This window comes from Streptopelia decaocto, assembly GCF_964273445.1.
Source record: "Streptopelia decaocto genome assembly, chromosome: 7".
NCBI lineage: Eukaryota > Metazoa > Chordata > Aves > Columbiformes > Columbidae > Streptopelia > Streptopelia decaocto.
The window spans coordinates 62,527,615-62,553,702 of NC_138661.1; the positions used below are offsets into that span (position 1 = coordinate 62,527,615).

At 37.6% G+C, this 26,088-nt stretch overlaps 1 protein-coding gene across 1 annotated transcript in view; it reads right to left on the reverse strand.

Annotated features, from left to right (window-relative positions):
* Positions 1 to 243: 243 nt before the first annotated feature.
* The window catches only part of METTL15 (methyltransferase 15, mitochondrial 12S rRNA N4-cytidine), an 84,915-nt gene continuing 59,070 nt past the window's right edge, over positions 244 to 26,088 (reverse strand). The window contains exons 4-6 of the mRNA XM_082058285.1: positions 11,079 to 11,270; positions 8,812 to 8,990; positions 244 to 800 (exon numbers count right to left, since the gene is read on the reverse strand). Coding sequence (XP_081914411.1) covers positions 355 to 800; positions 8,812 to 8,990; positions 11,079 to 11,270 — 817 coding nt within the window. The 3' untranslated portion in view covers positions 244 to 354. The remainder of the gene's footprint in view (positions 801 to 8,811; positions 8,991 to 11,078; positions 11,271 to 26,088) is intronic.

A 26,088-nucleotide genomic window follows, 5' to 3' on the forward strand; every position in this document is an offset into this window, starting at 1 on the left:
TGTGGAATCCAGTCCCATAAATGTGTCTTTCTCAATCAGCTACTGAATTTAGACTGTTAACATCAGCGTTTTTAATTTAATCTAAAGGAAATAATGTTAATACATCAAACCTGTAATTTTTATAAACTTTGGTTTTGATGTCTTCTTTGTATACTTAGTGACACCCACTATCTACACTTATTCTACCTTTTTATGCTCTCCACTACATCCTAATGAAAAAGAAGCACAAAGGTAAGAAACAAATGTTTTCTCACAGCCTTCATTTAATTTCCTGGTTTATATTATCTGTCCAGTCAGCCTTCTACAAAACAAAATTTAATGAAATTATACAATTACATAATCATATATTTTGTTCTAGATTTTAATAGCAGCTCTTAGCTTGGCCGACCTTCCTCTTGGGTTTGTTTGAATATCCTTGGACTGGGGTGTGAGAGCTTTTTTCTGTATAAAAATCCACCTTGAGTTGGATTTTCCATGGGGAAATTCTTGTGTATCTTCCTCTTTGGAGCAATTTTTCAGAGCCTGTCTTATCTTCTGCCTTGAGCCAAGATTGTACTTTTCTGTCATGTCTATTCCATGAAGAAAACGTTTGACAATACGATCTTCTAGTGAATGAAAGGAGAGGGCTACAAGGCGACCTCCAGGTTTTAGAAACTTCTCCGCTGTCTTCAGCCCTATAAAGAGTTCATGGAGCTCATCATTTACAAATATTCGCAACCCTTGAAAAGTTTTGGTCGCAACATGCGCCGGTCTCTGAAGCAAGTCCTTCCGTGCATACAGTGCTGATGCTGGAAAAGCACCTATGAGACATTTTAAAAGGTGTATGTTAATATCTTATTATTTCTACATTGCCCCCCTGATATTAATCTGCTCATGCATGATGACTTTAAAGGAAAGAATATTTACAACTGAACCTGGAGTGCTGACCTTCCTTCCTCATTATACATCTTTATTTTCTGCTTTGAATTTGCATTGCTAAAAGTAAACCCTCTGAAATTGATCTGGCTTCTGCTTGGGTGTTGTTTATTGTGTTTTGTTGTTTTTTGTTTGGTTGGTTGGTTTTGTTTTTTCCTAGAATCTTTCCTAGAAATTCCTTCCTCAAATGCTTCACAAACTTAAAATGCAGAATGATGGCTGAAACCAAATTAGGGGAAAAAGGAAGACAGGCTAGATAAGTCCTACACCTTACAGCTCAATGTAATCAATGTCAGGGTCACTATTTGTGATGGTTTGTTTATGCTTTTAAGGAAAAAGAAACTATTTAATATATGATGGATACACAATTTTCACTGCTTCTAAATAATTATGCATTTATTGAAAGGAGAGATAAGACAAAGACAATGTCTACTTGGAGATAACTATCTTTCAAAGAATTACTTAGAGCTTAAAAGAGGCATCTTTCTTTGGGGATAAAAATTGTTGGTGACCATACTGTGCTGCTTCAAATGCTCCAAAAATACCTTGAGAAATTTAGAAAGTGCAGCAGACTCGCTTTTTCATGTGTCTACACAGCAGAACGTGTCAAGTTATGAGTCTGTTGGACGAAAAAAAGCACCAATTAAATTATTTTGACTAGGTGCACAGAAGTCCTTCTTCTCCAAAATTCTTGAGATACACAAATCTCTGTAGAGACTGAAATTTTGTTAGAAACTTTAATATATCATTATTTAATGTATTTTAAGCTTGAATCTTCATTATCTGAGTAGAGAGCAAAAAGCTAGATAAGACAGATTTGATGGATCAAAGGGACTAAAGTGTGAGAGTTCAACAAGATCCGTGAAACCTCAGGAAACTTCTAATCTATTATGTAAGTGAGCACAGGAGTCTAGTGAAGATAAATTGAATGAATAATGCTAGTGCATAACTGGAAAGAATTATTCTTGCAAACACAAGGGGTCATTAGACATAAGCCAATATATCTGGTATGTATGTACTAAAATGCTTTAATTCCATGCCAGTGCTAAACTACTCCATAGTAGAGCAATGCATTTTAGGGTAAATGCAGTTCATAATCAAGTAGTTGATATTCTGTGTAGCAGAGTAAAAGAAGGGAACACAGTACCTCAGAAACAAGTTGACTAAATTAATATTTAAACAGGTGTTTGAAGAAAAGTAATCCGGTACATTGGCACAAAATAGTTTAGTAGTGGAATTCTTGAGCCTTTTAAAGGTAAGACTTTACCTATGTCAAATAACGTAAAGGTTCGACATCACAAATGCACAGTGGTCATCAGCGTTCAGCAAAGGGAGAGGCCAACAATGAGACTTAAAAATCCTATCACTGTTAACAAAATTACTATCATGTACGTCATGTATCTTAGTTTTCCCAACTACACTTCCCACCGCCTCTGACTCGATGCCAACAGTGCCCGAATTAACTGAAGAGACCCATCGTAGCTGTGGCTGTTTCCTATTCCTACAATCTGAATCCTTCAAGACCAAAAGCGGCAACAGGATCAACTTCTCCCAACACAAACTGCTGCACATGGATTTGTGGCTTTAAACTCTGTTTCACAAAACAGAGGAAAGAGATTTAACCTACAGGAACTGGGCTCCTCCATCACTTACAAATTCTAGCTAGTTTGATTTCTGTCTTTGAGAACACCATGTTCTTCCTATAAATCATAGAAAGACTATATGCCCCCATTGTAGGAGTCACAAATCCTGTTGTGATGGAAAAGCTCAACTAAAAGGACAGCACAAAATCTCAAATGTCCCAAGAAACAACTGACACTGACACCTGGCACAATATCTATTTGCATATTTCTTTACATACCTAAAAATAGATTCTTTGCAATCCTTAAAACTGCCATTTGTGTGTGAAGAAAACTGTCTCAATGTGCAACAGAAAGGAAGGCTGTGTTCAGCAAAATAAACAATTTTCTCTAAATGGTCAACTAACAGCTACAAACACTAGTAGTATGCTCAGAACTCTTGTATAGTTATTAAATGAAACAGCAGGGTTTAAAGTCAGCATGCAATGTATCCAGAAATACCAGAGGACATGCATGTTTCCATAGTACGCACTATGACTAAACGTAGCTTCAGCTCTGTAAGACCTGTCTCAGGTTTCAGTCATACTGCCATTTTTCTTCAATTGAATTTGAAGTTGACACATCAATACCTGGGTATCTTTCTAATTAAATTACAAAAGCCACGTTCTTTTGAACTGGAAAATGCTGTTTTTGTAGAAGATCTTCTACAACACATCTATCTCTTCTTCGGAGTCTACATTTAAAACCATTGGAAACATACCTGACTCTTCCCTTCTCCCTTCCAAAACCAAGCCCACTGCTCACATATTCACCTTACTGGAAACAGTTGTAACTGGAATGAAAAACCACTGTTCCCTTACAAAATATTAGCTACTAACAACCTGGGTTAGAAAACCTAGTGCATTTTTTCAATTCTACCTGTATTGTTTTATTACGGGCTTCCTGCAGTACTTTCCTCCTGCCACTTGCTGGAAAATTTACAGCTCTGACTTGAAGAACATCAGTTTTATACTTTTGGTTTGGGGCTCTTACTACCCAGAGCTGGTGTTCAACTCACAAAGCAGATTCAGAATTTTTAACTATCATATTTTAGCAGCCTAAATATTGCAGCCTCAAGTACTCTAGCAGCTTAAATATTTTCTAAAAATACTCCTGGTTTTCTGAGCATGATCCATTTCTGATATTCTAAGAGTATTCCAGCTTCCAAAAGTGTCACAGATAAAAATGAAGCCAACACATAAGAGTACAGCATGTAATTTAGGTTCAAATCTGACTGTGTTTCTTGTTTGGGACCAAACCATAAAAACAGAATCCTAGAATGAGATTCTTTGTTTAAATTTCCACAGTAAATCTGACTAGAGATTTGTGGTGAACGGAGCCAAATCCAGTTGGCGGGTGGTCACCAGTGGTGTTCCCCAGTCTTGGGGTTACTTCTGCTTAATCTTTTTATCAGTGATCTGGATGAGGGGATTGAGTGCACCCTTGCTAAGTTTGCAGATGACATCAAGTTGGGTGGGAGTGTTGATCTGCTGGAGTGTGGGATGGCCACACAGAGGGATCTGGACCAGCTGGATTGTTGGGCTCAGGCCAGTTGTATGAGGTTCAACGAGGCCAAGTGCCAGGTCCTGCACTTGGGTCACAACAACTCCAGACAGCACTACAGGCTGGGGAAGAGTGGCTGGTGGAAAAGGACCTGGGAGTGTTGATTGACAGTGGTTGAACATGAGCCAGTGTGTGCCCAAGTGGCCAAAAAGGTCAACAGCATTGAGGTAGTAGAGAGAGTGCAGAGGAGGCGACGAAGCTGGTGAGGGGCTGGAGCACAAGTCTAATGAGGAACAGCTGAGGGAACTGGGGCTGTTCAGCCTGGAGAACAGGAAGCTGAGAGGAGACCTTATCCCTGTCTACAACTGCCTGAAAGGAGGTTGTAGTATGGAGGGTGTCGGTCTCTTCTCCCAGGTAGCAAGTGATAGGAAGAGAAGGCCTCAAGTTGCACCAGGGGAGGTTTAGATTGGATATTAGGAAAAAATTCTTCATGGAAAGGGTTGCCAGGCATTGGAACAGGCTGCCCAGGGCAGTGGTGGAGTCACCATCCCTGGAGGGGTTTAGAAGGTGTTTAGATGGGGTTCTCAGGGACACGGGTGAGTGCCACAATTAGGTTATGGTTGGACTTGATGATCCGGAGGGCCTCTTCCAACCGAAACAATTCTATAATTCTATGATAATAAATATAATCTGTGGTAGTGATTTCTGTCACACCAGCCTTCATCTTTTTAGTGAAGGTAGTAGATTTTGAGCTGTGTTCCAGAGGTGAAAATTTTTCCTACGCTACTCTTAGTCCTCTGGTTTAGTTAAATAAAACCCTATTTGTGCTTTCTGCTAAGGCACAAAATCTCTCACCCAGACCCCTTCAATTACCATGACACTAACAGAAAATCCTTCCTGGTAACAGGCTGTACGATATATAAAAACACAAAAATCTGTATGGGAAACTTGTAAAATGAATTTCATTCATAAAACCACCACGCTTCTGGCTAGATGACTGGTTTGAAATCCCAGTGAGAGAAATTATCATTTTTAGTGTTGGGATGCCCTGATGTTACTTACACTTTCAAAAAATCTAATAGATTCACATGTTGCAATGTATTGAAGTTTTAAAGCATGTGAATGAAATTAACAACGTGCTGTGCCTGTCAATATGAACTATTTAAGTCCCCGGAGTGTACAAGAGTGGGAGAGTTTAAAAATTAATTCAGATCGTGCACCTGTTTGCAGGAATCCGTCTGTTGAATTAGCATTGCATTTAATAAGTTTCTGTGACGCAACTAATGTCCTTTTGTCTAGGCTCCCTCAGCAGAGAGTTAATTTTCACCCATCTGAAATTCAGACAATATTACAAATTCCAAGCTGATAATTAAAGTCTATAAATGTGAACCAATCTGGATGAGATTGGCTTTACCCGTTGAAGTTCTTTTTAAACTCTTCAAATTTCTTTAATATCTCAACATCAATTCCTTTCAAGTTAAGTCCAAGTGATTATGTGACCTCAAAATGATCTGTTAATAGACATACATAAGACCAAGAAAATTAAATTTTCAACCAAAACTCCTATGTAACAAGGTATGTTACCCACAGAAAATAAATAAAAATAGATCAACAGTTGTATAGAAAAAGCATATTAAAGTTACATTCTAAAAAGTCACTATTTTTAACCAGTTTTCTTGCACAACAAGTTAAACCTACTGTTAAACCAAGTAAACTACAGACTCTATAGCTCACAGGAAGCTCCTTATTTATATGATCAGAGGCCTTTTGGACAACGTTCAGAAAAACAAAAAAAAGGCCAAACTTTTCTAGGGGGTTTTCTAGGAGCATATTTATTGGCTTTCAAGCTCTATCTCAAGAAACAAAAGGAATTATAATATTTTCTAGAATTGGAACAAAGGAGAGCAAGAAATCACTTGGACACCTGAGTTAGCACCAAGCTGTTGTAGGCAATCCTGACATACCACTCTCTTTCTTTTTTCTAGCTATAACTTAAAATTTTAACTCTTGCTATTACAAACTTTAGAAATGTCTGTCTGCTCTGTAACTGTTGCAGAGCTAGTTTTTTGTTTGTTTTTTAATTAAATCCTTCACACTTATCTCCCTATCAATTAGCAACAGCAATACACAGAGTCTTACCTTTCGGGAAGGTTGTAGGAAATACCTAAAGCCTATCTCTCAACATAGAAATGAAATTTTCTAATTTCAGACTGGTCCAAGTCTAGATTCACTGGGGTTCTGGTTATCAGCTGGACCTTAACACAAAGCTTTTGAGTTCTAGAAAATGTTAAGCCATCATAATCTATAACATGTGAAAGAATTGTGGACTATCCATGAATTCTCAGATACCAACACCACCTCATTGGCTAGAATTTTTTCCTTGTTTTCTGGCTCCTTTAGTAGGCAAAAAAAAAAAAGTGATCCTGTTCTGGAGAGATAATCATGCTTGTATTGAGCCTGTAAAATCTAAAATGCAAGATTTTATTATTCTAATTAATATTTTATTTTTAAAGCTCTTGACATTTGACTAATAGGTCATAGATTTTACTCTGGTAAAGTCTCAAATTAGTCAGGGTTTTTTTTTTTTGTGTTGTGCTACCAAGAGGATCCTGTGGTCTCTGGCCTACCTCAGTAACTTCAGGGATATCGTGTTCTGTAAGAATATATATTGATGATATATGATAAATTAAACAAAATCTATTATAGTTACCATAAATTTTCTTAAAGTATCATCAGTTCAAAAGCTAATAGGATTTACTATTGTGCTCCTTTACTAGAGGAATCAAATCAAAATTGGAAGAAGTTCCACCCAAACAGGGATCAGTGTTACAGCGCTAGAATTGTTTTAACTACTTGCAAGCTTCATTAAAAAAACTCCACAACATAAACCATACGTATTTACTGCCTTGGCAGATATGTGCTGGATTCATCGTCTGGCATGTATACTATCTGATGCACACCCGATTCACCTATCAAGCTGATTTTCAAATGTAGCAGAGAGTTTAAAGTGAGAAGAAAATATCCCTCTTGTTGCCACAGTAAGTGACCATTAAGTGATGACTCACATGCAACACATTAAACACAAAGGGATCTTCGATCACTGTCTTTATGTACTAGTATTATTTTCTTAAGCCCAGCTAGTGCACAGAATTATTTCAGAAGTTACTGAGTTGCTTGTTTACAGCCTATGACACATTACACCTTTATCATGGCAATTCAGTTGCTTCAATCTCAATAATGATACACTGTTTATTCAATAGTTCTTCAAAATGCGCAACATACATGCGACAAAAAAAATAAATTCATTATGTTGATGCTAATGACTGTATTAAAAATGTAACATTTCAAGTTTTATAAAAGACCCATGGAGTTTTATCTCTTTGTTTTTTTAAGATTGCTTGTTCCTCTCATTCAGCATATTTATGGCAGGGACTTGCAAGAGCAAGCAGCGTCTTCAGGTCCTTGATAATCATATCAGCTAAACTTGGGGCCAATGGCATCCTGGGGTGGATTAGAAGGGGGGTGGTCAGTAGGTCTAGAGAGGTTCTCCTTCCCCTCTACTCTGCCCTGGTGAGACCACACCTGGAATATTGTGTCCAGTTCTGGGCCCCTCAGTTCCAGAAGGACAGGGAACTGCTGGAGAGAGTCCAGCACAGGGCAACAACAATGATGAAGGGAGTGGAGCATCTCCCTTATGAGGAAAGGCTGAGGGAGCTGGGGCTCTTGAGCTTGGAGGAGACTGAGGGGTGACCTTATTAATGTTTACAAATATATAAAGGGTGAGTGTCACAAGGACGAAGCCAGGCTCTTCTCAGTGACAACCAACAGTAGGACAAGGGGTAATGGGTTCAAACTGGAACACAAAAGGTTCCATTTAAATTTGAGAAGAAACTTCTTCTCAGTGAGGGTGACAGACACTGGAACAGGCTGCCCAGGGAGGTTGTGGAGTCTCCTACTCTGGACACATTCAAAACCCACCTGGACACCTTCCTGTGTAACCTCATCTGGGTGTTCCTGCTCCGGCGGGGGGATTGCACTGGATGAGCTTTTGAGGTCCCTTCCAATCCCTGACATTCTGAGATTCTGAGACCCAGCAATTTCATTTTTTGGGGTAAAAAAAAAATATCCCAAGAGTACATATTATAATGTTAATGAAGAGGATTTGTGTCTTACATTTTTACTTGAAAATTTCCACTTGAGAGTACGAACATGAAGGTTCTCAATGTGAGCACAGTTCCTGCCTAACTACATTTTGTTCAAGTTGTTTACAGTGAAGAGCAAGTAAGATGAAGTGTTTCAATAGTCGCTTCAGGCTGATCTAGTTGGCATTCACTAGGTGAAGCAAGCTATGTGTTGCTTTCCTTTTTCCTTCTGGGGTCTTTAAGCAGACAGAAATGATGCAATTTTGTTCTGCCATAGTACTTCCTCTCAAAATACTAAAATGTAGAAATTTAAATGTGAAATATCTGATATTTGGAGGCTTATCAATGGCTGGGATAAAGAATTCCCTAGGCTGCTGTCATTCTGTGTTTCAATTTGGTTGGCAGAATGATAAATCTCTCCATGTAAAATCTATTATTGAACTAATCGTCAAACTACAATATAAAAAGTGGGAGCTTAAAAATAAAAAGAATAAAAAAAGAGAGAGAGCTGACATCAGAGCAGAACAGGCAGGATTAGATCCTGCATGATTTCAAGTACAAATAGATCCCTCTGGGACTTTGGGGATTAATATTTTTTCTCCTCAGCCACTGCGAAGAATTAATGAGGGTACCTGCAACAATGCTTGCAAGCTGCTGAGTTCTGGTGATGGGGTATATGCTGCGTGCCTGAACGATGGCTGAAGCGATTTTCTTGGCGTGCCTCTCCTCCCCGTATGTTCTCAGGATGGACGCAAGTGCCTGTTGATCTAAAGCATTCACAACATCAGCAGCGGTGGGCATGTCAGGGTACCTACGCACAACAAGAGCCAATTAGTTCACTGACGTCAGTTTTCATTGACAAGAGGTGAAGCTTCATAGCATTGAGACATAAAGTCAAACACACACGCCGCATACAAGTGCCTTTGAGGTTTTAAAATAAGAGGCAGAAAACAGATATAGCTTGCACCTTTTAAAGCCTTTTTCTTGCTACTTTAAATTGAGTTTGCTCCTTAACATCAATTAGAACCGCTGAAACTTCCAAGTATTATCATGAACTATACCTAATGAGTTGACAAGAATAAATATATTTCAGTATCATGTTAAAATGGAAATGCTGTGTGACTTTTCATTTAGACAGGTTTAGAATATAAACTTGTCCCTCGTGGGTTCATTTTAGTCACCTTGCATTATATGTTGTTTTCTAGTCAGAACTGATCTCAAGGATCTCTTCTTTCACACCCTCTGCTATGACAATTGCTTATGAAAATAATTTATTGTAATTTTATTTTTCACTAAAAGGTCTAAGAACCTATATTCAAATACTGTTTTGAGAGAGTAGAAATGACCTAATATTACAAATGACAGGAATTATTACAATATAAACAGTACATGCTATATATTTGGGGTTTTTTAAAATCTGTGACTTCATTACTGAAATAGTCCAAGTTATTCTATGAATGTCATATATGGGTTTACTAATCGGAGAAAATACACAACCTACTCCATAAATTCTCTTCTACAAAGACATGAACGTGCAGAATATTTTTCAGGCATTTATTACTCTCCTGCAGTATCTTACAAAAGATAACAAAACTTAGAAATCAGAGGCAAGTAGTATCATAGCAACAACCGTAGCGTAAGGCTTTTGTTATGCCACAGGTACCCTTTGTTCTGCTGCCCCTGTTCCATGTGTGTATTCTCCTGATGCAAATACAAGCCTGGAGTTCAGATTCTTGAAATCTGAGGGCTGAATCCCAAGAGGATCGTGTGAGCCTTTTACACAAAACTGGGAGAAGCGAATATCATGAAATTTGCTGTGTTAAGACTTCGCATTAATGTGTTAGGGTAATTCCATAAAAACTGAGGCTTCCCATCGGCTCTGTGTGAGCAATGAAAGATTAAACGACGTTTCTTAGGCCTACAGGTTCATCAAAATACACGGCAAAAATCTTCATTCTGCCAGTAATGCATTATGCAATTACTGCCTTCAGCGATACAGCAGAGATCTTTGGCTGTTCGTGTAAAAAGCACAATGCTACAGAAATATATTAGGTTGTTTGAAGATGAAAACTGCTACATAAGTAGAAATTATCATTCCACCATTGATGTTCATGCTTGTTAACATACTAAACCCCAATTCTAATGATTTAAATAGAGGTGATTTATATAGTAATTGTTAATTTGACAATTAAGTAATCCTGATGTGCCTCCTACACAATGTGAAAGGAAACTTAAAATATTGCTCAGGAAATCTCACAATAAATCTATGGGCATGGAAGACAGCATTATACTAATGCGTTAAAAGCAATGTCGCTATCTGATTTCAATTGACAGATAAAATGGATGGGATTTTATTTAGTTATTTTATATTACTTTCATTTTAGAGAGAAGTAACTGGGTCAGATGGCCATTGCAGGGAAGAGGGAGGTTGCTCCTTTCCTGAGGGAGCAACCAAATGTGCTCAAGTGAAGGTTCCACAAATAGTAAGTGTGGCGGAAAGGGACTGCAGGAAGGGCTTGGGAGATGCGGATCAAGAACAGTCTGGGAAACTCCGGAAAAAATAGAGGGAAGACAGGTCTCTAAAAGTGAGATGCCCCTGTGACTGCACATCATACACTCCAAAAATGTATAATTTTCATACTATAGTTCCCCAAAATGCTACTGGTTTAATTACTCATCACTGGAACTTTCCTCTTATTTCAAAGAAGGAAAAGACAATCACCAGGGTTCTAAGTATGCAGATGGAAAAAAGCTTTGTGGCAGAAGAAAGACGGTACGCTCCAAAATTAGATGTGGTTTGATGATGAGAATTCTTCAAGTTGAGGGGAAACAAAACACACAGGGGTTGCTGAGCATACAGTTCTTGAGCTTCAAGGAGAAATATTTTATTAAGAGGTACCTGTCACCATCCATCCTCATGTCCAAAGGTCCATCCTTCTGCAGGGAAAAACCTCTTTCAGGTGTATCAAACTGCATAGAAGAACAGCCCGCATCCAAGAGAACTCCATCCAGAGTCCCCGGCTCAACTCCAGAGGAGATTAACAAAGCCTCTGACTGGCTAAACTGTCCTAGAAGAGCTCGAATCTGTTTCCTGTAAGAAAGAACAAATAAATAGCCTTAATTTTAATTATAACAGTGCAGTGTCTTCCCCATGCATAGCAGGACATAGATAGTAGCACTCCTCTCAGAAGCAACAAGGCTATTCCTGAAGTAATAGTTTCAGTACTTTTCACAGGTCAACGCTGAAAACTGGTCCAACCCACCCACCTTTAACTCTTTACTACCTTCTCGCTCAGGCTCAAAGAAACGGAAACCTGACTAAAATGTCATTTTTTTGATATGCAGGAATGCCCTGAGCACCGAGGTACCCGCTGTGCTGAGCAGGGCCCTTGGTCAAGCAAAGCCAAAGGGCAGAAAAGAACAAACCCTGGACCTGGAGGAGAAGCAGAAGAGATGGAACACGATGGCACAGCCTTGTGGTTAAAACTTACCTGCAAGGAAAACAATCCTGGATTCCTGCCACGGGACAAACACCTTTCCTTTTAGTGGTGTTTGCTGTTTGAAAAATAATTGGGCAAACAAGGCACGCTGGATCATAAGCAGATAAATATTTCAGTGTAGTTTCAATTCATGCACCTAATCACTAGGGAGAGGAGAGTTTCACATGCTTTTTTGTGCTTAGCGTTCTTCTTTCTTAGATGTAAGGTGGTTCTTGCTTAATACTTCCATTCTGGGAAGGGAAATAGTGGCATGGCAAGGGAGAAGATCTGAGATACCCAATACTTTCTTGGGTGTCTAAACTTGGACTTTTAATTCTTGCTTATACACAAGGTGACTTAAAATTTAATAATTTATTTTATCTCTCAAAATCTCAATGAATGATAGGACAAGGGGTAATGGGTGGAACACAAAAGGTTCCACTTAAATTTGAGAAGAAACTTCTTCTCAGTGAGGGTGACAGACACTGGAACAGGCTGCCCAGGGAGGTTGTGGAGTCTCCTACTCTGGACACATTCAAAACCCGCCTGGACACCTTCCTGTGTAACCTCATCTGGGTGTTCCTGCTCCGGCAGGGGGATTGGACTGGACGAGCTTTTGAGGTCCCTTCCAATCCCTGACATTCTGGAATTCTGTGAATTTCGCAGATTTAAAAAGAATAACCAACACATTGCTGCATTTTTAAGCAGTACCTGCAAAATACAATATACTTCTGCCCCTAACAAGCAGCCACTGTTTCCACATCTAAGCTTTGATTACAGTTTGGATAATTGCTCTTCAGGCCCACTGGTCAGTATTCGAATTATTACAAGGTCTGCAAGGTTAACGTGCAATTTTGTCTCAGTTACACAGGCAGGAGTGAGTGGACAGAGAGAGCAACTCCTGTTTTAGCTACAAAAGAACAGCTGCCCGTATTTCTTTTGACACTTCAGTATCATAGTATCATTCAAAATATCATCTCAAGTCTAATCCTTCTTTCAGGTCAGTTTAACATCGAGGCAAATTGGCTCTATGACACAGTTCAGTCAAGTCCAGTGGCTACAGTTTTAAAACAGTGTACAAACAGGGAATTGGAACCTTTTTCGAACCCATCCAACTAGTGGGAGAAAATGCTACCAAGATTAACCAAAAAAAAAAGAGAAGAGAAAAAGCTCTGTTAAAAAAGTGGTTATGAACGCAACCATATGGAAGAACATTTAGCTACACAATGGTATCCTCATTAAAGCAGAATGAATCAACCTATTTAACATAGTACAAAAACCAGGAAATACCTTGAATGAGCAGATTTCATGAGGGATATCACAATCTCACATGCACATTTTTTAATTGATTAGTGTCCAGCATGTAATTAAATAGAACTATTCACCTTAATAAGCACTGACAGTTCCTGAAAAGCACCACGATCCACTTAACGTATTTAAACCAATTGAAGCTATCTAGGAATAGCTTGGAGCTTGTATTTCCTCTGAATATAATGAGAGGAATTTTCTTTAAAATCTGTACCGTTTGGTCCAACTGGGCAGTGTTTCTCACTTTACAAGTTGTGCAAAGGAATGAACTTTAAAATTCTGTGTGTGGGAGACAAAAATAAACGAGATCTGGAAAATATTATAAATGGTCATTGTCTAGTTCCCCAGCAGACAGTAACCCATGTCAGCGACTATGGGCACGTGCTGTTCTGTGCTCCCAGCCAATATGAAAAATTATGCTAAACTACGTTTATAACTTGCTAGAAATTTGGCGACGTTTCTTTAAACAAGTCATACGTATTTGGACAGCTAAGATGTTTGGGACAGTGGTCTTTGATTTGTGGTCTGCCAGTCTTTTGTGATTAGGAAAAGGTAAATAAAAAAGATGTATATTTGAAGTAAGCAGAAATTTACTCTTTGGTAGAGAGCTGAAAAATGTTTTGGAGTTTGGAAAGAAAAAAAGATTGAAAAAGAATTAGATTGACATTTTGATGTCAGCCTTTCAGCTGTGTGAAATTATGGCTTCTGTCTATACCGTGTTATACACTGCATTTTGTGTGTCAATAGTGGATATTGGTGTCTTGGTGAATATAAATCTTTACTAAAACCAGATGCTTTTCATGACATTATAGTGACTATATTACAATGTTCAGGCCAGTTCTCTGAATTCCTGTTTCTTTGTGGACTAGAAGAAACAATTTTAAGCAGCTTGGGACCCTCATCCATTTCAATTAATCAAACCAAGTACACAGCTCTGAAAGATTTATTACCTTATGAAAGGAAATACAAACATCAACCCTTTTTTCGATAGGACAGTAACAATGATCATAGTGATGACAAGGACTAATCTATTAGACTATGAGCATGACACATTTACCAAGCATTCAAAAGCATTTATTAGAACATAAACTCTTCCCTTGTCTACTATTCTTTACACCTACGTTCAAATAACTGTTGTTACCTACAAGATTTTATTTAAAAATGCTTAATTTAGCCTCAGTTCCTTCTGCTTTCCGTAAATCCGTTTTCCAGAATAACCTCAAATAAATAATGAAAAACTGTGTACAGTAAAACTGTTTATTTCGTACAGGGACATGCCTCCTGCTTCCCCCAGGTATGTAGAAATTCCTTTTACTTTCTTTTTCATGCTCCAATGATTTCTTTGGGCATTAGATGATTTACGTTCTATGACCATACTTACCTAGTGTGGAAGTCTGTCTATTACCCGTTACATATTGCAAGAATATAAAGGGTATATATTGACAAAACAATGCTTAGTGGAAAAAGCAGGAAAGGTAAACCAGAAAACATCCCTAAATACCAAATCAACCAGCCAAGCTTACAGTTCAAAAAAGCCTAAGAAGACAGAGCATATCAAAACATTACAGATGGAGATTACATGGAGGCTTTATGGGGGGTCTTGGGGATACCCTCAAAAGCTGTAAGAAGTACAAAGGGTCACACAGCATATTCATCATTATAGGTGATCTTTGAAGGTTACAATCTGCCCAAATCCAATTGTCTCGCTTAAGAGAAAATATTTAAACTTAATACTTGAACAGCACTTTACCTATTCAGAATATTTTAGAAACATAAAACAACTGTGAAGGACTTTTAGCCCCTCCCTTATAAATAGAGAAGTAAGATTTGCAGGGTTTAATACTGAACGACTTGAAGATACCTATGTAGAAAAGCTATGATAATTTTAGAGATTACTGTCTGAGGAGGTAAAAAACCAGACAAGACCTGTGGTATGTTTAGCTCCCATTTGGCTTGTGTGTGTGTGTGCGGTAATAGCACAGTAATTTTGATAAATTCCCAACTGCTACAGTCAAGCAATCTCTGACTTCTCGAAATATTCAACATGCTCACTCCCTCTTTACAAATTTTGACATTTTCCAAGAAAAATGTAGTCAAGATTTTAAAAGAACACTGGGAACACGGACAATGCAGCCAATTTTAAAAATAATTGTTATTTCAGCTGCTATATATGTTGTCGGGGCCTTAATAGATTTTATTGCGCAACAACCTCAAGAGTTTGCAGAATTCTTGTATTGTTTGCTACGGTTGGAAAATAGCACAGAACCGTGGGTTCAGGACCCTTTGTTCAGGTCATAACAGTATTTTATTATATTATACTATGACACATAGCATAGTAATTCTGATAGACGGCATTGGATCCACACCTCAATTATAGGAAAGAGCAGAATGAGAAAGAGTTCAAAGTCTCCTCATGTATTTCAGGCTCTGCTGCTTTCAGTTAAACCTCTGGTATTCCTCAACACTTTATGAAAAGATTTCTTTTTTATTTTATTCAGGTGAAAGGGAAAAAAGTTAAGCATGAATATGGTCTCTACAAATAAGAGAAAATATTTTCCCTTATCTAGTTCCTCTCTGTTGTCACTGAGGTTGCTGTGACATCAATCATTCCAGTAATTTCACAGAAATGCGTGATTGTGCTTTCATGGTGCTCCAGCATTTTTTATGAGCATATAACAATACCTGCTCTTGATCTTTCACCATTGCTCCCCCTATAAATTCTACGTATGAGCACACAGCAAGTCAGGAAGTGATGATCCCTTGTCAACAGTGAAAACTACCTTCTACTCGACCAGAATAGGCAGTTTACTTGAGAGGACTGGAACACATCAAACAGGGACACTCATCTGATGCTTTGTTGGATTCAGTAACTCCACTGAGACTGCCAACAAGGGTGCCAATTAGCACCAGGGGTAATGGGGATATGGATACAGATGGGGTTTGGTGTCACTGACTCATTGACCGAGGTCACTCGGTAGCTGTGACTTCTACTGCACCGCGCCGGGCACACCTGGAACCAAACCAAGATGTCCAGGCGGAAATCTGGAGAAGTCTCAGCATCCTACATGGAAACTGTTGTGAGCATCACCCCGCCTCAGTGCAACACCCCTCTCAAAAAACGTATCTGAATATTCCATACAAAATTTTAAATGACCTTTGACAAATGGGAAATTGGTGTGGTTTTCATGTTCGCAAGAAAAAAAAAACCACCTATAACATCTATAAACTTATAAACTAATCTTGTCATTATATTCCTAGCTTTATAAAAGCTTAATTACAGCTCTGGAAAAAGCCCATCTATCTCTTTGAGAACTAACAGTTCTGTCCAGGCTGAGTTTTGTGCTACAAAATTACAAACATGTAGGGAATGAGCAGAACACGGCATCTTTTTCCACAGTGTTAATACCCAGTCTCAGAGGATTCTGAAATATTCAGGGTTTCGAACCGGGGACAAGGCACACAGATTTATCATTCAATCAGCTTTACTGATCAATTACTGAGCACTTATGATCAATGATGCTTAATGACCAAAACACCAGATATGAAACGTTACTGTTTCAAAAGACACAAAATTGTCTCTCCTGTATGATAAATGAAGGAAAAAGTGTACTTTCCCTACTAACTGCTTTCCCTCCATGCAACAATTTGGTTTGTGCTGTCTAAATCTGTTTCTACCTTACCCAAATCAGCAATTAACTATTCTCTGCATAATATGGATATTAATGAAGGAATTTTTACACATAATAGAATCTCAGATCAAGTAAATTATTTTTCTAGCAAAGCAAGTTAAATTATTACAGTGCCTAGTGCTTTCTCGCGTAAACCAATAACTTCAGAAATACATAGTAATCTGTTCATAAACAAAGGATTATGAAGAAAGCACAAAATAATCTTGTAGTTGGTTTCCAAGATTAGAAAATAGCTATCCAGCTTCCAAGAGTATTCACTCATTAGCTGAATAAAAGGTTTAGTTTATTGACATATTTATCTGCATATAAAACACAAACTTGAAGTTAACAGAATGTGCACTGACGATTTAATAAGCAACATGCAATGAACTATCAAAAGGCAACTCCTACCTCCAACCCACATGTTCAATTGTTTTAAAATGACTCCTATTACAATTAGATTTACGTTTTGTAAGACTGCTACAAAAACCTAAACATACAGCATGTAAAAAGCGTCTCTTCTTCCTCTCTGCAGAACCGAATAATAAATGAAACCATTGTTACATTTTCTTTAGCTAACAGAGCAAATTTACACAATACCTCACAAATCCTGGCAGCCTGAAGTGCTCTATTCAAGGAGAGAGTTTGCTCACGATTGCGCATAATTATTGCTTTGACAGACCTGCTGCTACTGATACTTGGAATACATTTGCATAACCTTTGCTTTGTTATCAAAATATGAGTCTAGGCCTCGCGACTCAGCGGCAATACTATGACACAGTAAATGGAAAAACAAATCGGAGCCACAAAAGCTTTTTTTTCTTAATTTTTTAGCAGCTGACAGTATTAGAGGGGCCTGATAAATCCCTACAGGATTTTTATTTCCTTTGACAAACTATTTCTTCATTTGACAAGGCAGTTAAACCTTAGAACACTAAGGATGAATACACCTGGCATCAAGAATTTACTACAAATGAAACAAGCAACTTTTTTCCTCCCTCCTGTCACTCTTACCTAAGCTTTCTCATATAAGAGCACGTCTACACCCCTAATTGACTCCCACCTTAACATTTACACTTGGACAGCATCACATCTCCCAGCTACAAGCTCCTAATCATGAGAAGGAGAAATACAAGAAGCAGAACACAACAGGAATGCAAATAAGGGCAGAAGTGAAGTGAGGGTGTCACTCAGCTGGAAATTGCAGAAGCCACCAAGCTTTGCTCTTCTGTACCTTTGCCAGTACCAGGGCTGACCCTTTATGACACACGAGAACAAGAACTGTGCATAAAATTAACAATACAATACCATGGGTTCAGATGACAGGCTAACAGTCACTACTGTGGTCTCTTTTCCTCCCCTAGCAGTTGTTAGCACCATCTCCTAACCACCAGTGAACACCAAGTGTTAAGTTTTCATATTAAAGCCCAGTATTTCATTACTGACTGCTCACCTCATAGCACATCACTACATAAGTCATCTTAACATGCTTTTTGCCACATCACATTATATTAATACTTAACTAAAAGTCTTTTCACCTGCCTGCCTTGTAAGGTTTGTCATTTCTTCAGAATAAGTCTTAATTTTTGCCATATTCGGTTATATAGCCTAATCAACAATCATCAGCAATTCGGCGACCAATTTGTAGCCTTATTTAGATAATTTATGAATAAATAGGTTGCATATCCTACCCACATGTCCACATGGTACTTCACTGGTGAGCTCTTTGCTTTGAAATGAGTGTGACCCTTATATCAAGGCAGAAAAACATAGACCAGAAGACTTGTTTGCTTCTACTACCCATTCATTACATAAAATGGTTACTCTACTTTGTTAAATTGTACTTGTTACGTCTGAATTTACAAAGCGCTTAAAATCATAATTAAATCTATATTTGCTTCTCAGAACATTGAAATCCACAATCCAATCCATAAATTGAAATGGAAAAAAAAAATCACATACTTAATCCTACTAAAGATTATAAGGTTTATATGCATATTTTAAAGAGGTATTTTACTAGTTCATCAAACCAAAACCTTCAGAAGGCCAAGAGTTTTAAGCACTGTATCTGAAAAGTTGGGTACATTCCCTAAGATAACAGATTTTTAGTTACAGTGATAAGCATTACATTCTAAAAAACTACTAAGGTTACACAAAAGAATGGAATCCTAACTGTAAGAATGCTTCTGTTTTAAAACGCTGACTCAAAACACAATTTGGCAGCAATTCACTTGCCCAGCGGCATTGACCTTTTTTCTAATTTAGAAATTTCAATTTCAGAACATAATCATAAAAACAAAACTAGTTTGTTTAGGAACCATTAAGATCTTGCTGCTCTGTAGACACCACCTGCTTGGCATCCACATAGAATGTTACAGGCAATTCTATATTAAATTTTCATTCTGTTATCTCACTGATGCAATATCTTCTATTAAAACCTGGCAAATTTAGCTGCATTTCACCAGTGATGATCTTTCCTGACAATCAGTGTTTCATGTATTGACATCTTTAATTCATAGAAGTCATGAGATGCTGCATTGAAATGGACTTCCCTCCATAATAACATCCAGAAACTGTGCTAATTATCTTTGAGCTAAATATGGGAAATAAGAATAATTACTGGTTTTGGTGAAATACCCTCATTTGAACCACCTATGTTATTTTCTGTTCACAGACTACATGCACGGTGTGGTTAATTGCCACTGCAGATGACAAAATAAAGGATGAAGCTGTGTTTGGAGAAATAAGAGAATATTTAATTGAATAATTTTGATCCTGAAAGCACACAGAATTTTAAATTACTGCTCTGTTTCTTTGTATTGGGAAAATATATCCAACTGAGATTCATTTAAAAAAAAACCAAACAAACCCACTTGTAAAAGAAGAAAACATCCAGAGTTAAAACAAAACGGAGAGTCGACTCGACCAGGTGTAAAAGGTAAAAAGAGTCATGGAATCAATGCAGTGTGATTTTTTTCAAGCAGCCGAAATGAACAACTTAAGTTAAAACGATACCATGAAGAAGAAACAATGTGGATGTACAGAAATGGGATGGTCAGGCTACCAGAACAGAGGCTGCAGCATAAATCCATTTCCAAGATCACAAAACGTGATCCTGAAAAACCCATAATCAAAAAAGTATTTGTAGTTGAGTTTCTATTAACCTAGAAGAGACAATGCCAACTTAGATTTGTGGCAAGTACCCCAGTAAAGGATGACAGAGTTCATAAAGAAATGACCAAAGATAAATACGATGAGTTGAACAGCATCAAATGTGAAATCATGGATTGTGGTGCCAGAAAAATCTCATCACCTGGGCATAACCACAAGGAAAAGGAATATGAAGTTTTATTTGACTGTAAAATGAACAGTAAACAGCAGCATGAACACAGTCATAAAAAAAAAAAAGAGAAACAAAATCCTAGGATGTACAAGTCAGAAGTCTTTTCATTAGGAAAATAAAATTAGAATGGTAGGACTTCATCCGGAGTACTGTTTGCCATTCCGGGAGCTTTACCAAAGAGAGCAGCTCAAAGTGGAACTGGCACAGAGAAGCCCTAATGGAATGACTAGAAGAAATGAGAGCTATTATTATCACATGAAAGTATAAAAAAACCCCAGACTTGTTTTGCATACAAAAAAGAAGGCCAAGAATAGATGTTAATATTCTCCACCAAGTATTTTAAATGCCAGGGAGAGAAAAGAGCTAATAGATATTAATCAACTATCAGTTAATTTTATTCATCTAAAATTAAATTAAGTAACTGCTTTAACCGGAAATTTAAATAAAGTTTCATATAATGAAAAATTAGAGTCTGGAATAGCTGGAGCACTACATATAGAACTCCTAATTACTTTTAAGATAGAGCATAGTGAAGGAGATTAAATTATGCAAAGCATGTAATACCAGGCAATTGGATTCAATGATCTAAATGCCTTTTACAGCATGTTTGTATTTGAACAGCTATTGTTATTCTCCATTGTAAAGTGCATCCAAAAAATGTTTACTTAAACTTACAAGACATATACACATTACACTTTTTATATGGGTATAAACATACTCCAACCTAAGAATAACATACCCCTCAGGTATAAACAATTCATTTTACTTTTAGAAAAACTTAAACTGGATGCATAAATACAACATTAGCACTGAAAAGGCTTCTTTCTCCTCATTTTTCCCAATCAAAGTGATTACCGGGGATTCTTGAAGCAAATACAACACTGGTGTTGACTGGAAATTGCTGCTTTCTGATAACAAACTCAAAAGAGACACTGCTCTCAGATAAAATCATTTTCAGCTTTTTTAAATTCAGGAGAAAGCAACTCCCAAGGCCCTTTGCTGCCACAAAAGGATAATTAGGATCCCAAGGTCAACACCTTTTGATCATTACTGAAGGAAAAGTTCAGTATCTATTTTTCCATAGACAGCGATAAAATCGTCTAAAGGCATTAACTTAATGTGATATAAAAGGAGAGTTCTGCAATACCCTAAAAAAACCCAAATCCCAAATCAACTTACTCTAGTGGTATTCTAACTATATATCTTTCCACCCAGAATAAAAGAGAACTAGTTTATCTGAAAAGAACATTAACATTCTGCTCCATGGCTTGGAACTTCATAGGCTGCATTTCTCTACGTTTATGTGCAGTCTTCCATGTATTTCACAGAGTAAGTAGCTGATTCCTCAATCAGACTAGTACTTTCTGTTGTATTACTAGCTTTAGTAGAGGCTAAGAGCTTATACCTCAAATAATTACAGGTAATTTCCATGTGAAGCTGAATGCCCTTTGAAAACACACAGTACCATGATCTCAACAGGCTTCAGAAGACAGGTACAGTCTACTTAGGCATTTATTTAAACTGAAGTTTTCCAAAACTGGAATTACACAAAAAAATCCATTTGATCCACAAATTTTCAGACTGTTATGGAGAACATTATTTTCTCATGTATCATCTTTTTTTTACCTGGGAATCACAAAACCAGAGAATAACTTGTCAAGAGAGACCTCCGGAGGTCTTCTAGTCCAACCCCTGCTCAATGCAGGTCTAATTAGACAGGGTTGCTCAAGGCCAGGTCTAGTTAAGCCTTGAACACCTCCAAAGATTCCACAAGCTCTCTGGGCAACCTGTTGCAGTGCTACCACCCTTATGGCTTTTTCCCCCCTAATCTTTAATTGGAATTTTCTGCCTTTTAACTTGTGGTCCAGAAACTTGGGACTCCAGCTACATGGCAGCCCTTCGGGCAGCTGAAAAGCTTTAGTGCAAATTGTTCATGAAGTTGGTAAAGGGTTTTAAATTATTTAAGTCTTCAACAACACTATAGAACACTGATCCCTTTTTTTTTTTTCCAAAATTATAAGCTTGAAATTAAGATAAAGCAACCATGTATTTAGTCCAATTATAAAACAAGTGTAGTTTGACACAGCTCTGGAACATTAATTCTTGGTTGTGTTTTGTCAGACAAAAAGCTAAAAAATTAGTCCTGAATCATTTACATATTTTCTTCAAGCGGGTTCATTTTCCATATCAGGTCACTAATACAACACTCAAATTTTTTGCTATTGGATTCTGGGCAATATAAAATAACCTCTCATCATTACCTGATGACATGAAAAATTTAAGAACTGAACTGTAAACACAAGCTGCTTTACAGCTCAGTATTTTTGCACATTCTCAAAATCAGTGATTTTTCAGTTATGATATCATTTCTCTTTGAAAGTGTCAGTAAATGGAGTTTCATTGCTCTCTATTTGGTATAATAGCAGAAACAATTCATTACTGAGTAGAACAACCCTCACTGGAAGAAAGTTTGATTTTTGTTACTATACAGATATATTTGTGTTCCTGTTCACAAGCTACATTACTGACATCAATATAAATACAAGCACCAGCACTTCGAGGGGAAAAATTACTCTCTTATTTCAAATAAATTTCTCTTTGCCATGGCAAAAACATGGGTGATCTGTTAAATTCTTCAAAAGACACTAGATGGCTCCACTGGTGTTCCTACAACGTGCTCTGGTAAGGTTTCAAATCTCCCATGGGAAACACTGAAGAAATCCCTTAGTATTTCATTCCAGCAGTGTGATGTATTATCTAGAGAATACTCTTCCTTAAGGTGGCATCCTTGAAAAACTTCTATAAAAGAAACTTTAAAAGACATAATAATGAAATATCAAATAAAATCAAACGGAATTCAATCAAACCATCCAGCAGAAGTTGTCAGCGCTGGGACAAGCACACCTCTGGTTTTACTCTGCAAAACTCTGCCTGGTAAATTCCATCCCCACCACATACCTCCTGCAATACCAATGACTTTTGTGTTATATTCACACTATGGTTATTAGATTTGTTTCAAAGTGTATAGCTCGATTTGATTTAGAAAAGTAATCCTCAAGCGATCCCAGAGCTATTGTTCTGTCTTACAAAAGAACCCAGATATTATTGCCGGAAGAACTTCCTCTGTGAGTCTGATTGCTCAACATTAACGCATTTGGACTGACTTCTCCACGGTGAGCAGTTCTGACATCATACCGCTTTTGTCCAGAAAACCAGTGAGTTATCCGATACAAAAACACATGAATAAAACTTAATGGAAGATGCTGTCTGCTGAAAAGATGATCAGAGACTTCTGGTTATATTATAGAGGGGGATTACAGACATGCTCATTTAATAACAACTATTATGCATCATTCTTCTTACAAACAAGGGGCGGAGCAAATCAATTCAGGCAAAAGCTTAAACTATGTCGAAAAAATATTTGGGGTTTTCTCAAAATATGTTCCTCACCATTTATCTCTATTGATCTATATCTGAATCTACCTCTTCATGGATCGCTCTGAAAAACACTAAGGTCTTGTCTAAAGTGAAGAGTAGAATGACCCTTTGCATGGCAAGGGTCTGGCACATCTTTTGTATATATCTGTTTTCTTCACACTATATTAACTGAAGTGAGAAGATTTTTGCTGATGATCCGGAGGACCTGAACCAGATTTCTCTCATAGTTCTGAAGCTGATACAAGACGACCCCATGTCAGAAGAACATGTGTACGGCACTCACATAACAGTGTTTTAGACAGGAATGAGTCTTCTGCTCGCCCTCACTTACTGCACTGGGGTTTCCATCAGTACCTGGCTCACTTTACAAAACACCTTGAAAACAGAAGGCTGGAAAAACAGAATAGACAAGTTTTCAATTGGAAAGGACCTACGATGATCATGTAAGTCCAACTGCCTGACTGCCTCAGGGCTGATCAAAAGTTAAAGCCTGTTACTAAGGGCATTGTCCAAATGCCTCAAACACTGACAGGTTTGGGGCATCAACCACCTCTGTTTCAAGGTTACTGAAGCACCAATATATAAGGACAAAAAAAAAAGCTACATAAGAATTTTGCAATCAAGTCACGTGAAGCCAATTATTTTGGTTAAGAGAAATAATTTCATTCTTCCAACTCCCCTTGCAAGAACAATGGATTGTGGGTAGTGAGTACAGAGCACAGCTAGTGCTGGATCTTGCCTGTTCTACAGAACATTAAGCAAACTAGGAAGTTATGGTGGAAATTTCTGTAGTTTAAAAAACATCAAATCAGTTATTATAAACAGTCTGTAGCCAAACTGGCTGGTAACCCCACAGGAATTTTACAGGCACTGATCCTGGGCCTGGTACAAGTCATCGTTTCCATACTGACAGAACAGTAATACTTTTATTAAAGTTTGAGACGGCTCTGAGCTGAAAAACCACAGCTGCCAAAATGAGCAGAATTCGGGAGAAAACCAAAAAACACCCACACCAAAACTGAATTACATCATTCAACAAAATAGCATCACCTTCTAATGCAGCGTATTAGGGGAAAAAAGGCAAATATTTTCACAGTAAAATTAGGAAAAGTCTGATAAACAAAATGAAGAATCAAGTATTCCATGTGACACAGAACTGATCAGGTATCACCAGAAGTGCTGGGCCAAGTTTTCCAGACAGTGCTTTAACAAAGCAGTCAACAAACTGAAAGAGATCCAGGGACCAATAAAAAAGGTGGTTAGAAAACATGACTCATATGGAAACACTGAATGTTGTGCTTGGTTTTGTTTTTCTTTCTGGATAAAAGAAGGCTGGAGAGGATCAGGATGCTTATCTCTATAAGATGTTGTTAAAAAGACGTCAGTATTCAGTCATTCTGCGTGCCAAGCGAGAGCAAGTCAAGGAATACTTGGCAAAAGTGGGAGCGAAGCAGCTCTGAACTAAACATTAGGAAAAATTCTTTATGTATAAACCACACAAAATCACCGAGACAGATTATGGATGCAATTCCTGTTACTTAAGAAGGTTTCTAAAAACAGGAAAGAAAAATACAATTTAGGAATTCCATTAGGAATTAGGATATTTGATTTTGGTTTAGATCAAGAAAAATCAACCACCAGGTAGTTTCTTGACGTTGTTTAAAACCCACGTCTCTAACACCCACAATTTAACTTCTTTTAATTTCTTTTTGGAAATCATTCAGGGTTGAAGCTGTTTCATTCCTATGATCAGGAAATTTGCAGTTAAATTTAAAGTTGGTTAACATCTGCTTTCATGTCTTAGAAAGAGTGACTGATCAAACTTTTGTCTATATCATCCCATTCGCTCTTTTGTCTTTTTTCCTGATACTTCTAAGGCTGCATGAGAAGATTCTTTTAACACAGATTTCTTTCTTTGTGCTAGAAATACAGGCAGAACAGCCCCCATCACACCCTTATCATCTCCTATTCCTGCAGTCAACAGTCTCCCAAGTACAATTTCTGAAAAGCAGAGACCATAGTGCCTACTATTTTCTGCCTATTTATTAGTAAGGTGGTTTTCTGCACTGATCAAGCAGATTTTGGATATGCAGAAAACTTTCTCCTTGAGTCTGCAAAGTCATCTTTGACTCTATTTCCTTCAGTATCACCAATGCCAAAGTATACTCTGTCCCTCTAGTAAACTGCAGTTTATATAAAACATATAAAAACATCATCAGAAAAATTACAGGTATGTAGATTATTACTATGTGAGCTTTTTTAAAAAAGAATGTAACATATAGAACCCACATTTCCTTTTTTGTGCACTATACATATTGCAAGACTGCTTCCTGAGAACCAAGTCTCTACCCATAGGAGTTAAATCATCCTTGTTGCCTTTCCTGTATGCAGAAAAAGTGTGTAATATTTTTTTTTTTCAGAAAATCTTGGCTGGCCAAATGTAGCAGGAAATGTTACAGAAGTTCCTGTAAATTAAAATAATGGTAAGGAAATGTCTAATTTAATCAAACATTGGCAACTATTGCCCATTTCAAATGAGAATGTCAGAGGTTTTGCTCAAAGCTGAACACAATGTTACCAAAAAAATAGGAGAAGGTGGGTAATTTCCAGGAGGTTCCAGACTGTGCAGAAGAGCCAAGTCTGAAGGGACCAGCGTCACACTCAGAAGCATTT